The following is a 16,423-nucleotide window of genomic DNA, read 5'->3' as shown; positions in this document are numbered from 1 at the left end:
TATACAAGTTTTTAGGCTTGCATCTCAGCTCTGTCAGTTATTAAGGGGGTGATCTCTCAGGGATGTTACTCTCTTAGAGCCTCAGTTTCCTAGAAAATAAGATTTATCTCATTGAATCATTGGCAGTGGGAAAATAAGTTAGGTATGAGACAGACCAGGTACAGTGTACAATGTGCAGTGGATACTTAATGAATGTTCGTTTTCCTTCTATACAGTGGTCTGGAATGTACCAGAGTGCCTTTGGTTCCTGTCTCAAGTGGACAGTAGGCATCCTGCTGTCATGGCCCCTGCAGACAGCAAAAGGGAGGCCCACCTCCTACTTCAAGGTCAATGTTGGAGAGTGGAACATGTGGAGAGAAAGAAACATTTCTGTGGCTTGAGGTGAGGTTTTTCTATAGAAACATATCACACAGCAGGTGGTATCTAATTATCACTGTTACTATTGCTCTGATACATGACTAACTGAATGGACTTTTGGAAGCCAGTCTGGGAACATTCCTCCAAGCTATAATATTCTTTGTTTCTTTATATTATTCTAAATATCTTGATTATTTTTTATTATGTAAGCATATAGTATTCATTTGAGGTAAATACAGTATTCATTTGAGGTAAATATAGTATTCATTTTTCAGTTTATAGATATCTGTAATAAACATTTCTTTTTAGTACAGATATCTATATGTTTAGTACAGGCATCTATAAACTGAAAAATAAAAGCTCCCTTTCCCATCCTATCCCAGAATCCATCTCCAACCTGAAACACCATCCACAGTTTCCTGGTCATCCTGAAAGATGTGTTTTAGGCATATTTACAAGTATATATGAATTATTTAAATAGTCAGATATAGTATTAATTACCAATTAATGGCAATACATTTCTAATTGTAATTTAGCTGCATCCCCAATCATAAGCTGGGGTATGAATATTTTCTGTTTAGTAAGGCAAGCAAATGTATTTAAAAGTCATGGGTAAAAGAATCTTTTCAACTATTAGAACACAAAGTTTAAAAACAATTTAGGCTTTTAAAGGATTATACTCCAGTCTTCTAGAACACTCAGTCAGAACTCTCAGGTGTTGGTAGTTGAGGTACATACAGTTATATGCCATTCTGAGCCCAACTCTGGGATCAAAGGAAACTCGAGCTCCATTTCTAGGGCTAGGAGCACACTCTCCATGTTGTTGTAGCTAAAAGATGTTTTCTCAGCAGAATGCCCATTGCTGATGTTCTGCCTAGGGGAAGCAACTCTAGCTTTGGGCCAAGGACATGCCCTGAGCAGTCAGGAAATGCCATTAGCCTTTGGCCAGCCTCTGCTGCAGAGGTGGAAGGGCCTATCTGCCAGCCTGCCAGGAGCAGAGGCCAAAGAGAGGACTTCTGTGGGCTACTTTAACTTTGGGGTCCTTTAGGAGTTACATGGTCACTTAGGCAGAGGAGGAAAAGTGATATGCTTCTTCCTCCAAGAGTTTGGTGAGGGGCTCAGAGCTACATGGGAAGAAGATTGTTTTTGTTATTGTTTTGTTTCTGTTTTTTGTTTCCCAGCCAAGGTATGCTGTCAACTCTGTTTGCAAGAGAGAACCAGAGAAATGCCCTAATAACAAGTTAGAATGGTAGCCAGGGTGTCCTAGGGATCTCTTCACAGTCTTCCCAACAGTCTCTGGGGAGGTCACCAATTTGAAGTATGGAAGACAGAAAGAAATGAGCTGAGCCCTCCTTCTCTGCCTTTCTCACCACCCTGGTATTGCCCTTTGCTGTCTTTTGTGCAGGTCACCATCTGTCTCCTGGAGGCCCTCTGCTAGCCAACAGCTGAGCAGAGTGGAGAAGCAAGGCCCATCTGCCTCCCTCCCCTACTGGGGAAGTGTGAGTAGGACTGATTTGGGAGAGAAGAATGGGACCCTGACTGCCTGAGCATAGCATGACCCTGTTCTGTATCCTTGTCTCTAATCTGCATCTCTTAGGACAAGCCAAAAGATGACACCAAGGATAAAAGCATGCCCACCAGAGTAAGATTTTATCAAAAAGAAATTTGTAATTAATTGGTTGCAGCATTATCTCCTCAGCTGAATTGGCCCAAAGGTTATTTCCACTTCTCTTTGGGCTTAATATTCTTTCCTTTTAGCACAATCTCACTTTATAATTCTTGATAAAAGGGAGGGAGAAAAACACAGTTGCTTTCTTTCCTCTTAAATGAAAACCAAGCCTCAGATAATTGCCTTAGTTCTTCATAAATTCCAAAGAAGGAAGTAGGCTACATAGGAAGAATAGTTAAGTATATCTCATCTAAAAATAATCATTATCCTGGGGCTGGGGTTGTGGCTTAGTGGTAGAGTGTTCACCTAGCACCTGTAGGCCCTGGGTTCGATCCTCAGCACCACAAAAAAATAAAAATAAAATAAAAGTGTTGTGCTCATCTACAACTAAATATATATAATCATTATCCTTAGCAAAAACAATATAAGAGATAATATGACATGAAGTCTGACAGGAAGCCAAGAGCTCATTTTGGTGAAAATGCTAAATATGTTCTCTTAAAAAAATCCAAATATCAGTGCAGAAGATGCTGTTAACAAAAGCAAGGTGTTTTGCAAAAATACATAAGCAAATTGGAATTATCCGGTCCCCCACTCTCATATTCCTATTACCAACTATGATATAGACATGAAGATATAAAAGAATCCTACTCAATATCATATCAAAGGAAATAAACTCTGGCTAAGTCAAGAAGCTACTAGAAGGTGTAGACATGAATCAGAATAAAAAATTATTCCAAAAATACACACAGAAAAAGGTTCCTGCAGAGGAAAATCATATCCTTCCTACTTACACCCGGTTGGATCTATTGAGGGAAATCAGATGAAATATCTTGTGTTAAGAAAAAGGGCAAAAACATTTGCTGCAATTGCAATCTATAAAAAACTATTTTTAAAAATCCATAAGATGAATGTGAGTGTCTGCTGAAATGCCGACCACCTTGATCTTATGTTTTTCACCCCAGCATCCTGTACAGAGGCTTGAGAGAAAATGGCTCCTTTCAGAGCTGCAAATAGAGTGACCTTGGGATGTATCTCTTCTTCCACCTGAAAATGGTTTTCCCAGTACATTGTGTGATTATCACAGTGTAGGTGATGGGAAGGACAGGAAGAGAGGTCTGGACTTTAGCTGTAGTCTTGTCATTAAACTTTGAAAAGACCCCAAACCACCTCGTCTGCACTGGTGTCTATAAAATGAGAGGGGTAGAACACATGATGGCCCTTAGGAAGTGTAATGGAACAAATGCCAGTAAAAGGTCATGGGTGACAGAGTTTCCTATATTCCTCTTTTACCATGGAATGCAAGACAAAAAGCATCAAACTTCATGGAAATGTGGAGATGCAGAATAACATTGTCCTTTGAAACTGACGAAAAAGTAATGGACAGGACACAGCTCTGAAGTGTAAAGCCCTGAGTCTCAACATGAGCTCTGCTGCCATTTGCTGTATGAGTCTGGCTTCACTAACCAGTCTTTCCAAGACTCAGTTTACTCATCTGCAAAATGGAGATCAGAATAACTACTCCACAAGATTCCAGTGAGGGTTTGAATGAAATGCAGTGGTATCACTTGGCTTACAAACTGCACTCAGAAAAGGTTGCTTCCTTCCTTCCTGAGCAATGATCCTGAGAGGCACCAGAAGGGAAATCTGCTCTTTCCTGTTTTAAAAGCATAATAGAAGCAGTCCCACTAAATTTCTGCAATGTACCTGGTCCACCCTGCCAGGCTGTGCTTCCCAGACTTCCTGATTCTCCCCTAATGAGGTGAGTAAACAGGTGGAGTCCCCTGAGAAGAAGACTCCTAAATAGCTGAATGAGCACATCTGGAACAGGAAGAAGAAATGTTTTATGGTTTTACTGAGAAGGGCCTCCCTCCTGCATCACATATACGTACAATGTGGCAGTGGACAAATCAAATGAAGAGCCAGATCAACTTGTAATGCAACTGTCAGAAACAGGGCACCAGCCAAAGACCATCCCCTCGTGTTTTAGGTGTCAGGGATTACATACAATTTCATTTTGGAAAATGCCCTTCAGATCTTTAAAATAAGTTTGAAAACCCACTGGCCCAGGTCATTGGAAGTGTATGACACAGAGAGAGTTTCTTTCAGAAACTCCTTATCACCCCCAGACATCCTGGGCTCTCCCCAGCCAGCTTCCTGAAGGTAGTCCCACCCTAATGGCAGCCGGAGATGCTCCAAGGATAACACAAGGACAGATGTTGTGTGGATCTGCCTCAAGGTCTATGACTCACCAGGATGACTGCACTTCCCTGCAGTTAACACAATTCTCACAGGATTTCATGAAGCCAAGAAACAGACCCCAAGACCTGAACATTTCTAGGACTTTCCCAGTACTTCATTAGAAATCCAAACCCCACTAACCCCCATTGGGCCTAAGAGATGGAGCAGCTAATACCAGTCAATGGTGGGGAGAGATGGGGTAGAGAAACATGGTGCTGAGAAAAGATACTTGGAAGCAGGTGGGTAGAGACCTTGCAGTGCGTTAGATGAGGCAGCTGCAGGCTTGGATAAGATCCACATGTTACAACAGCTCTGTTGATTTTTTGGCCCTCTTCAGAGTTAGTTCTCTTTTCTACTGTGGCAATTAAACCACCAATAATAAAGGTTTGTAACTGGTTCACCAGAGCCTTAAATTATGAAGACAGAGTAGGGAGTGTTGGAGAATGGATTGAGGAGCAATAGCTTATGGTGGCTGGGATGGGACAGATCTAGTTTCAAATCCCAGCTACGTCATTTGTAAGCCAAACGACCTTGAACAAGTTCTTTAACTTTTTCAGGCCCAGTTTCTTCATTTATAAAACGAGAATACAGTTGTGAGAAAGCTTGAGATAGTCTATAACTATACAAAAAGAGGTTTAGTGTAGTGTCTGACAATTGTATATAATAGTATATACTTAGTAAATGATTTAAAATCTTTTTGAGCCTGGTGTGGTGGTGCACACCTGTAATCCCAGTGGCTCAGGAGGCTGATGCAAGAGGATCGCAAATTCAAAGCCAGCCTCAGCAACTTAGTGAGGCCCTCAGCAATTTATCAAGATCCTGTCACTAAATAAAATATTTTAAAAGAGCTGGGGATGTTGCTCAGTGATGAAGTACTCTTGGGTTCAATCCCCCGTACTCTCCACAAAAAAGAAAGAAAGAAAAGAAAATTCTTTTTGATTTCTCCAATCTGACCTAGCTCTGGCACCGTGGGGTGAGCACTCTTTGTTTCTGCATGAGTTTCCTCATCCCACTTCTAGACTTCACCAGATTCCCATTTTTCCCTCCCTACTCAGTCCCTTTAAGACTTACATCTTTCCTGAATCCCAGCCCGGGGCCTCGGAACCACCCTAATAGCAGCCCACAAGCATTTTCAGATTTCACCAATCCATCCCTTGTCATTGTGCTATACCCTAATATCTAATATCTAAACATGGCCAGACTTTGTCTTGGGTGCCTCCATCATTGCACACAAATTATCTGAACTGGAACCAGATTTCATAGGATTTGCTGCCTCAGAGGCTCATCACTTACCCCACAGCTGTGCCTCCACTGTAGGCAGACCTCAACACAGGTCTGTTTCCCCTTCCTATTGTCCAACCTTTTTCCAAAGAATGTAGATATCTGGCATGGTAAACTCAGAGGGATACGATAGTGTGTGGAGCAGTCACAATAAGCACTGTCAACCCTTTGTTACAGTGATCCCAGAGGTTCCCTTCAGGTCTAAAATTCTAGGATGGTTGATTCTATTGCCTGGGTAACAAAAACACCAGTGGGCAAACCTCACCTATTTCTTTCCTCTGCTTTCAAGCTTTGGTAAATAGACCTGGAGACACTGAGTGAAATGTTATGGGTGTGCTAAAAGCAGGGTAAAGCAATGCAGTGGTGCCCAGAAGCAGTTGTACAGCCAGGTGGGCTGCCACAGCCCCAGAAAGAAGCCTCTCGATAAAGGCAGAGATATGCAGAGGATGTGGTCCTATCCATCATTCATTCATTCATTCGTTCATCCAGCCACCTGCTGGCCATCAGCTCTTTGCCAGGTTGCAGTGATGCAAAGACGAATTAAACATCTGCCTCAGGAAGCTCACAGGCTATTCAGGATACAGACAGCCATGATACAGTGTGGAAAGTGCTGTGGAAGCACCAAAGAGGGCCTCTCAATAAGAACAGAATGGGGACAGATAGGTGGAAGGTCAGGAAGAAATCCCAGCTCAGCTGACTCAAGCTGAAGCTTCAAAGATGAGAAGGGACCGTCCAAGTGGAAGGCAGTTGGAAATAGCTTTTGCAGAGGCTCACATGGATGTGAAAGCAAAACATACACAAGGCTCCTGAGGGAGTAGATCTATTAAGAGAGAAGGGGGGTATTCTTAGTGGTGAGCAGCAGGAGATGAGTCTGGAGAAGCTGGCCGAGGTCTCATCAGAAAGGGCTATATATTGAGCTAAGGAAATTCACTTTAATTCCACGGTCTGTGCAGACAGACTGGCTTAACAAGCTTTTAAAAAGTGGATAGAGTGACAAGGTGTTGGGGCACAGGAGAAAACAGCTGTGGACTGCATCCAAATTCCTGCATCTGACTTTCCCTTTGGAAACTCTCCTCCAGTTTGCCATAATGTTGTTGGAAGATGTATCCTGGTACAGTGCAAAAGCTCTGTGAATGTTGCTATGTAAATTGTCCCATTTTAGAGATAGGGCACATCAGAGAATGTTGTCCAGTGATCTCTATGTCCATGTTGCTTTCTCTCTTGTATTCCCATTGCTTGGTGTATAATATATGATAAACAGTATTCTCAAATGAATGAATGAACACAAACAAACAGGAGCCAAGCTCTCACTAAAAGCATCTTGTGAGTGCATTCAGTTCAGTAACCTCTGATCTCTCCATCCATAGCCTTTTACCATCAAAGTCAATCTCTATCAGATTTGGGGGATGGGAAAGTATTGAGTTGAGTCTTAGAGTTCTGTTTCAGGGTTCGGGTTCTTAATTTCTACACTCCACTCCAGGAGAGTTACAACTTCCCATCATTTAAGGCTAAATCACAATAATCATATAACTGGACAAAGAAAAAGGGGAGGTGAGCTGACCTCCTCTGTTTGTAGTTGTTGCTTTGGCCTTCATTTGATTGCTTCTAGGATTGTTAGGAGGCAAGCAATACAGGAGCATAATGCCTGACACATATTAGGTGCTCACCTACCCCAGCACCCACCTAGCAAGGGCCAAAGCTTGGTAAATGGCAGCCTACATTACTGATTCTTATTAGAGCTCTGTGTGGCAGGCATTCTTACTCTTATGCTACAGCCCAGGTATTTTCTCAAAATCCCACAGCCTGTAAGGAGTAAGTTTAGGACTGAACCCAGGTTTGTCTGACTTCAGAGCGCATGCCCTCTCCTCTACACCCAGCTGCTTTTGAAAAGGCAACAGCACTGGGCATGTACCAAGAACAGCTGGGCTCACATAGGGAGGTGCAGGAGTTGAAGAGTACATCAAAAGCGACCATACCTGCTCTTGTGCTGGGAAAATGATGAATTCCACCAGGCGACAACCAGTTTCCTTCCTCCAAAGCCCACTTTTCACTGAGGTCCATGCTTCTTGCAAGCCCCTTGTATGTACAGCTCTCAGAACAAACAGAAATTCCTACAATACATAAAGAGCACCAAAAAAAAAAAAAAAAGGAGGTGTGAATTAGTATTGAAGTTCTCTTGGAGATGGGAAAATTTCATGAAGGAAATTAGTTAGTTTCTAATTTATCATGTTTCTTTGGCATGAAAAGCTTATTGTTAAGATTTGGGCATGGTCTGAGTTTGAGGTTGCTCAAGTCCACAAACCAAGTTTCTTTGTGCATTTGAGTGGTGGAGCAACTGGCACGTGCTAGGCTTTAGGCAAGGAAGTTCCTCTTTAGTTCTCTGTGTTGTACAGACTTCTAGAATTTTAGGAGGCATAGTCAGATTTCAATTTCAGCAGGAAGAAAGGGGAAGGAAAAAAATGAAAAGAGAAAAAAGATATATTCTTATATATGTCAAAGAAAATAGACCAAAAAAAAATTCAACTAAAAAGTTGTTATCATTGTATTGGAATTTTTTTTTTTTTGTAATTTTCTACAATTTCCACAATGAACATATGCTGCTTTTGTAATTTGAAAAGTATGCAATAAATATTATTTTTAAAAAAACTCCCAGAGCCAAGAGGCCCCATGGAAACCAATTTTCCTCCTCTTCTTGAAAATCATGATAGAAAGGCACATGTCACAAGGGCTCTCAATTTTCATTCACAAACAGGTCATCCCACTCCACTGGCCACATTTGAGAAGGCCTTCCTGTGGTATCTCTACTTACAAACAGTATCTCAGTGCATGACAACTCATGTCCAAACTTTTGCTCATATAAAAAAGAGGTTTTAATAACACTCTGCATGTAGCAGGTCTTCAAATGAAAGTGGTTGAATAATTGAACATGGATGAGTCACCACATCTGTGCATGCAGCAAGTGGGCCATCCACCATGGCAGAAATCCTGCCAGCCTAATTAGGATGGGCACTGATTATCATGTGCTGTAATCGGACCAGCTGGCTTGATTTGGCCCCTAGACTGCTGTTCAAAGTTGCCTTGCAGGTTCTTGCGCTGCCTGCCAGACAGCAGACATGGCAGACTGACTTGTTGCTCTTTGGATGTCTGCCTAGGGAAGTGTGGTGCTCAGGGGAGTTGCCACAAACAAAAATCTCTAATAAAATACAAGGAGGTGCTAAAGAGATTATAGTGTACTTTATTGGGCTCTAGCTTACTAGGAATTTTTGTTCAAGCCAAGTGCCCAAAAGTTTTAGAAGGGAATTCTAGACTTTCTGGAGTGAATATAGCACAAAGCAACAGTAAGAACATTGGATTTAAAAATAAATCCAGCTGTGAGTTCTGACTTTGGCACTGACTGGATGACTTTTGGGAAATTGTTTACTTTTTCTAGACTGAACTACTTCAACTTTAAATGAAAGTATTAAGAATAGACATTGTCAAAAACCTGTTTCGGACTTCCAAGACTTGCAGGCTATAATATTATGCTTTTACATGCAAAGTCAACTTATATACTGCATCAGGGAACTGAGGAAGCTGCATTATTTATCCATTAGCCAACTGAGGCAATAGCCTCAGCCCATGAGAGGTGGACAAATGGGGCTAGAGGCAGTCCACTGTTGAACAAGAGATGTTCTCTGTGCAAAATTTAAAACATATCTGTAGTAGAAATCCAGCCCTGAACCATGATCACACTTGTATTATTTAATCATAAAATAAATATCAAACATTTTTATCTTCATTAGGAAATAAAATCTGGGCACAGTGGCACACACCATAATCACAGTGATTCAGGAGGCTGAGACAGGAGGATTGTGAGTTCAAAGCCAGCCTCAGCAACAACAAGGCGCTAAGCAACTCAGGGAGATCCTATCTCTAAATAAAATACAAAATAAGGCTTGGGATGGGGCTCAGTGAGTGCCCCTTCGTTCAATCCCGGGTACCTCCCACACACAAAAAGATAAGATAGGAAATAACATTATTAATAATAGTCCATTCTTTAAAAACAACATTTATTTACTACATACTGGTAATTCAAAATAACTCCATTAATTTAAAAAATCACTTCATTAATCCTTGCAAGATCTTTCAAAAGAGTGTTGGAGATCTTAAGAGATTTGTTTGACAAAAATAGGAATTAGTGATTAATCATAAAGTGATTTTCAAAGTAGACTCCTCATCCCTCTTTACCCAATAGCCTAGACACCCACAGGAAACAAATTTGCAAGATGATAACATCTGGATGTGTGAGGTTAGACTTCACATATATGCATTTCATTTTATTAATCTGAACTAGATAGGTTGACGTTGAGTGTTTTATTAACTGCAACCTGCAAACCCTGCTGATTTCTCTGCTTCTCAAATTTCTCGCCTCAGCATGGGAAAGCCAAGCATCAAATGTGAAATGAAATTTCATCAGATACAAGTATTGCAAGGAAGACTTTGATCAATCACATCTGTTACTGAAACTCCAACAGGATCCCTTGAGTCACAGGAAGCCTCAAAGTTGCTCATGAAAGTCACAATCCTAGAAAATAATTTCCAAGTCTCTGACTGTATAAAACAACTTATTCAAGGTTTTCACTAAAATATTTAACTTCTATCCCAGTAAACACTCTATCAAAAACTTAAGTCCAGGAAGAAGAAACTAAAATTTAAAGCAGTCATGGGAACTTAATGAAAAAAAAATTACTGCAACCATGGAAACAAGAAGTGAGGAAATACTTTTCTCTAGAGCAGCATAGGAAGGCTCAAACAATATGCACAAGTTGGGTGGGTTGAGTAGGAAAAACTATTAAAAACTTACAGTTGAAGCTCTTGACTTTGAGAATCACTTTTTTAAGAAATTAGCTACCTGCATAGACGCTGGAGTCCATGGAATACTGGAATAGTATAAATATAAAATTGGTATTCAATAAATATTGATTGATTGAATGGATGAATAAATGATAATGACAGGGTGAATACTCTGGCCAGGTATTATATCTCCTTAAGCTCCGCAAAGAGACTCAGCTACTCTGATAAGGTGGTATGGGACTGTCCAGCAGAATGGCCCTTTAGACTTAGAGATGTTTAGCTCTCTGGCTCTCCCATGACCAAAATTCTCCTGAAATTGACATCCTCCTCTCTTGCTGATGTGCCTTTGGAGTGAGCCACTACATAGTTACCCAAGCCAGAAACCTGGCCATCCTTGATTGATTACATCTCACATCCAGTCAACCACTGAGCTTTGTCTATTCTAACTTTCAAGAATTACCTGCTTCTGTTTTCAATGCTCCAGACTTAGTTTACCCACCATCATTTCCCACTGAGATGTTGCAGTCACTTCAGCGGCTCCCTGGTCGTCACTTCTTCCATCCCATTCTCCACACTTTGTAGTAGTATTTTTAAAACACAAATCTAATTGTGTCACTCCCCAATTAAAATACTCGTTTGATTCATTATTCTCAGGAAAAAGCCTAACATGGCATGTGAGACCCAACTATAACAAGGTATTTGCAATCTGTAAATAAGCTCCCCCTTCGGTCTTTTGAATATTCAGTCATTCCCAGAGCTTTAGCAAGATTGTTCTTCCTGCTTCCTACCTTGTCACCCCATCATACCCTCCTCATGTTGCTAACTGCAACTTACCCCTCCTGTCTCACCTTAGACTTGGTTGTGTGTTCCCCAGAGGCTCACACAGGCTACCTATGCTTACCTTGTTAGGCCATTTATTGCACTGTATTGTAATTGTCTGCTAATATGTCTGTAGAGTTTAGTTAATAGTTTATGCACTTAAGAGCAGAGATTCCAACTTATTTGTATCAGTATCCTTAGCCATTTGCATGGTGGCTGTCACAAGGTAAAAAATATAGATAAGTTGAATGAATGAATGAATGAATGGGTGAATGAAATGCTTGTCTTTGACCCAAGCATATCTTAGTTTCACACTTCCCTTTAAAATGTATTCTGTTTGTAATCTCACCCACCTCCTCTGCTTCTTTGCAATTTCTCTACTCTCCAACCACACCCTATCTGCCTCTGCTTCCTGGCTCCATTCCGACCTCCTCATCCAGTCTAACTTGCTGAGATTTCCCAATTCTTGCTCTCACTTTAGTTTGCATGCCTGTCCCTCTGCCCAGCATGGCTCTGGAGTTCCTGTCTCATATACACCTGCCTCCCTTACTAAGCTTGGGATAAGACTGCTCCTGACTCCCCATGCGAGACACTGCCTACCTAATGCAGATGAGTTGCACCTAGTTCTGTAGTCACCATTTTGAGGGACATTTCTGGCACTGGGGACTTGGTCTACAAATACAAATTCAGAAAAACCTTGGCCATACTTAGGCTCTATCTTAACTGTAATTTTGTGGCTACCTCTGTTGAGATGGAACAAATTAATTAGAAGAGCTGTGCTTGGAGAATTGGGTAGCATAATCCATCACTCAGGTATTTAAGGAAACACTGGTTCTAAGGAACATGAGCATGATTACTGCAAGCAAGACCTACTTGTGGATAACTTAAATTATAAATTAAGATATATATATATATATATATATATATATATATATATATACACACACACACACTCGTACATACACATTGCTATGCAAAATAAATAAATTCATTTGATAAAAATTTACTCAGTGTCTTCTATGTACTAATTGTGCTAAAAATGTGAGATAGAAAAGGATAAACGTTGTCCTTTTCTTCAAGGAGACAAATATCAGACTTGTGGGAGGAGACAAATATCTGGACACATCATTACAGAACAATGTGCTAAGAGTAAAGAAACAGGCATGTACAGGGTAAAACAAGAACCTGAAAACAAAGAATACAGGAGCTGGAAGATGATCTTAGGACCTCTAGTCCAACCTTTGCCTTATGCATGAACCCCAAATATATGCCTACTCAGCCTTTGCTTAAATACTACCAGCAGTAAGGAGCTCACTACTTCCCCAGGTAGCTCACCGCCTTAGTGAGCACCTCTGTCAAAATTCATTTGTAGATTCTCAACAAAAGATTGATATTCACCAACAATCCTCAGTGCTTCAGAGCTTTCCCAGGACCTCCTGCCCCTTCAAAGACTGCCTAAAGGTAGGATGCTCCTCCAGGGATATCAAGATTTTACTCCAGTTCTGATGTTCTCCAAGCCCCGCAGGTGTGGACCTTCTTCAGTGAGTCAGGAATAAGAAGGAGCCTTCCATCATGGTTGCAAGTAGAGGGTATAAATATATCTGGTTCTACCCAGAAAACAAACAAAACAACTAATTGAAGCGGGAGAAGTAAGAGGTCACATGATGGAATATTCCTTCTCTGCCAGAAATACCAGGCTAAGATCTTCATTATCTAGGATCCAGGTCAAGCCTGGTGTCAGCTTTCTGAAAAATTCAATCATAGATGAGCTTGTGGACCACAGGAGAATGGAGAGCAGTCTCCTCTTGGGTTGCCTCAAGAGTTTTGCTCTGATGTCTTTCAGTTTCTAAATTTGGAAGAGTTTTGCCTTCTAGCTCAATATAATCCAAACATATTAGACATCTAGGCACTTAATATTGAAGAAATAAAATTCAGTGGCACTTATAAAAAATTTTACACTTATTTGGAAGAGAAAAACACTCTTACTCTAAGTATCCACTGTGAGGAAGCAATGCCTCTTTGCATGAATAAAAAGTATGTGAAATGCTAGAGGGAAAGAGTCTCTGTCTAAAATGGCTGATGTTTGGAGAATTGAAATGATTATTCTGGGCTTCTGATTTGTTTCCATGAATTCTTACCGGCTTTGTATAATTGGAAAGTTTGAGTAACTGAAAACCATTATTTAAAATTGGCTTATCCAACTGGGCATGGTATTTGTAAAGCTACTGTGGAATTTATTGATGTTAATATTTTAAGTGTTCCAATAAATAATGTATGCTACTATTCTCTAAAGAGCTGTGGTTACAAGCATATTTTTAGGAAGTGTAATGAAGTTAAAAAATTATGAGGTCTTTTGCAGAACCCTGTGACTCAGTCTTTTCATCTCTAAAGTTAGTTCATTGAGATCAAACTCAAAAGTCCCCTCCACCATGAAACCTTCCTCAGGAAGACTTGCTGCCCTCTCCCTTTGTATTTCTTAGAGTTCTTTATATCTCATTAGGACAATCCTTTCCTACTGGAGGATAAAAGTGAGACCAGGGCAAGGGACAGGTAGCTAATTATCAAAGAAAAGGAAAAAGTAGATAGTGCTCCTCATCACCTGATTGCTAACAATCTACAGGGGAGGGGAAGGATTACATTGTCCAATACAAGCAATTACCCCCTGGACAGCTCTCTTCCTGCCCTTTTGGTCACTTAGGCAGGGTAGGAGGTAGAAATGTGAGAACAAAGGAAACCTGAAATCTATAAAGGGACAGGACACCCCACTCCCTAGGGCACCAGCTCTGGACTAGCTGCTCCTCTCAGGATCGATCTCTCTCTTTCTTTCTTTCTCTCTCTCTCTCTCTCTCTCTCTCTCTCTCTCATCTACCCTTTTAATAAATTTTTTTTTGCTTTTGCTTTGGGTGTTTAATTTTCAACACTGGGGGGAATAAGGACCCGATCCTGATTTTCAAGACAAGCTTCAAAAGGACACACTTTACAAGAAGATTGCCTTTCCCATTAGAAGGTTGTATTCTCAGGACAAAGTCACATTATCCATCCTTCCATCCTCTCAGTTTGCACAATGCCTGGCCAGACTTGGGCTTGGATGAGGCTTGTGGATAAAGATTCACATATCTTCAGCTCAAAAACTTAAGTGAGCCTGTATCTTTAAACTTCTCACATAATTCAAGGTGAAAACAGCAATCATTACAAATGATTTGTTACCAAATTCTGTCACTCAGGCACCCAAGTACAAATTGATGAGCAAGGAAAATGGAAAATCGGTATCTCAGGAGAACTGGGTCCTTATCTGATTTCAGAATTTTTTTTTAATGTAGTGGCCCTGAAAAAAAATCACCTTATATTCCTGGAACTCAGTTTTGCTTGTGTGCAAAATAAGGCTCATAAAGTTCATTTCTCCATCCTAAACAAGAGTTTTGTGAAGACCAGATGTCAACTAGAGAGTCATCTAAACAGTACACAACTGCATACCAGTGTTATCATTTCAGCAAAGTTGCTTATAGAAATCACTAGCTATGCAGCATTGAATTTTAACTTGGTTGTTCAATTTGAAAGGTGATATAGCATGTAGAAGGCAGTATAAGCATACTGGATAAGAGCAAGTTCTTTGGGGACAGATCTGGAATTAAATCCAATATTCATCATGTATTAGCAGCAATCTGTGAGCAAGGTATATAATATCATTGACCTAATTTTTCCCATCTGTAATAGGGGACCATAGGACACAATTTTTCAGGTTGCTGTAAGGATTAAGTGACAAATGTCTACAAAATCCTGTTTAGTAATAAAAACTCAACAAATGATATTTTATGATTGCCATTAACAACACTGGAAGTAAACATACTTCTGGATGTGTCTTGGTCCCATCCACAGATTTCATTCCATGGGGAACGAAATGTGACAAGGCTTTGGGAGGCAGTCATTTATCTCAGAGGAAGGTCTCCTGGCTAGAATACATTTCTCTGGAAAAAGACCAGTGGAAAAAATGGGTAAGAGTGTAAATGTGAATCCACTGCTGTGTGCCAGTTCTATAAAGGGAGGGGGAAACTAGTCTGGAAAGCAAGAGAGGTGAAGAGGCAGAGGAACGATCTGTAAGGACTTGCTGAGGTGGAGCCATAAACAATACCATCTGGGTGTGGGATGCTGGGAAACCAAGGAGAGGATTGCATGGTGCTTCCTGAGAGAAGGTATCACCTCAAGGCTGAGGGACAAGGAGCCAGAATGAGATAAACTGCCACAGCTCAGATTACAAACCAGAAACAGGATGTTGACAGGGCCCCACAGCAAAGGGCTGTTGTTCATACAAAGATCTTTACAGCCATATCTGAGCAGGAGAAAAATATCAGGGTTACTATGTCAGAATTACCATCTAATTCAGCACTATCCACCAGAAAGATATGAGCCACATATATAATTTTAAATGTTCTAATAGTCACATGTTTTAACTAGGTCATTATAAAATACCATAATCTGGGCAGTTTAAACCAAGATGTGTATTTCTTAGAGTGGGAAATCCTAGATCAAGGTGCCAGCTGATTTTATTCCCCAGAGAGGGCTCTTTTCCTGTGTTGCATATGATCATTTTTTTTTCTTATGTCCTTACATGGTAGAGAAAAAGTGAGCACCATTCTCCCTTCCTTTTCTTTTTTTTTTTTGGGGGGGGGGCCATTACCTGGGATTGAACTGAGGGGCACTTGACCACTGAGCCCCATCCCCAGCCCTATTTTGTATTTTATTTAGAGGCAGGGTCTCACTGAGCTGCTTAGTGCCTCACTTTTTTGCTAAGGCTGGTTTTGAACTCGCAATCCTTTACATGCCTGTAATCCCAGCAGCCTCCCGAGCTGCTGGGATTACAGGCATGTGCTACCATGTCAGGTTCTCTCTTCCTCTTCTTTTGAGGACATGTGTCCCATCATGGGAATCCCACCATTAAGACCTCATCTAAACCAAATCACTCCCCAAAGGCCTCCACCTCTAAATATTGTCACATTGAGGATTAGAGCTTCAACATATGAATTTGGGGCGGGGGAAAAATATTTAATCCATAGCAACTCATTTTTAAAAAGCAATACAGGTGAAATCAATTTTAATAATATACTCTATTTAATCTGCTATAGTAAAAATATTTTACCATGTAATCAATGTAAAAAATTATTAACACAAATCCTAGATGTTCCTTTTATCATACGAAGGCTTTGAAAATAGTGTGTATTTTCACTT

General features: G+C 40.6%; 1 protein-coding gene across 1 annotated transcript in view; it reads right to left on the bottom strand.

The window, feature by feature from the left end:
• Amotl1 (angiomotin like 1) overlaps positions 1 to 7,639 on the bottom strand; it is a 132,518-nt gene extending 124,879 nt beyond the window's left edge. Inside the window, exon 1 of the mRNA XM_071616632.1 lies at positions 7,525 to 7,639. Within this exon, the coding sequence (XP_071472733.1) occupies positions 7,525 to 7,609 (85 nt within the window). The 5' untranslated portion in view covers positions 7,610 to 7,639. The remainder of the gene's footprint in view (positions 1 to 7,524) is intronic.
• Between the last annotated feature and the right edge of the window lie 8,784 nt (positions 7,640 to 16,423).

This window comes from Marmota flaviventris, chromosome 9 (genome assembly GCF_047511675.1).
Source record: "Marmota flaviventris isolate mMarFla1 chromosome 9, mMarFla1.hap1, whole genome shotgun sequence".
In the NCBI taxonomy this organism is placed as follows: Eukaryota; Metazoa; Chordata; class Mammalia; order Rodentia; family Sciuridae; genus Marmota; species Marmota flaviventris.
This window is presented reverse-complemented; position numbering and strand designations above follow the sequence as displayed.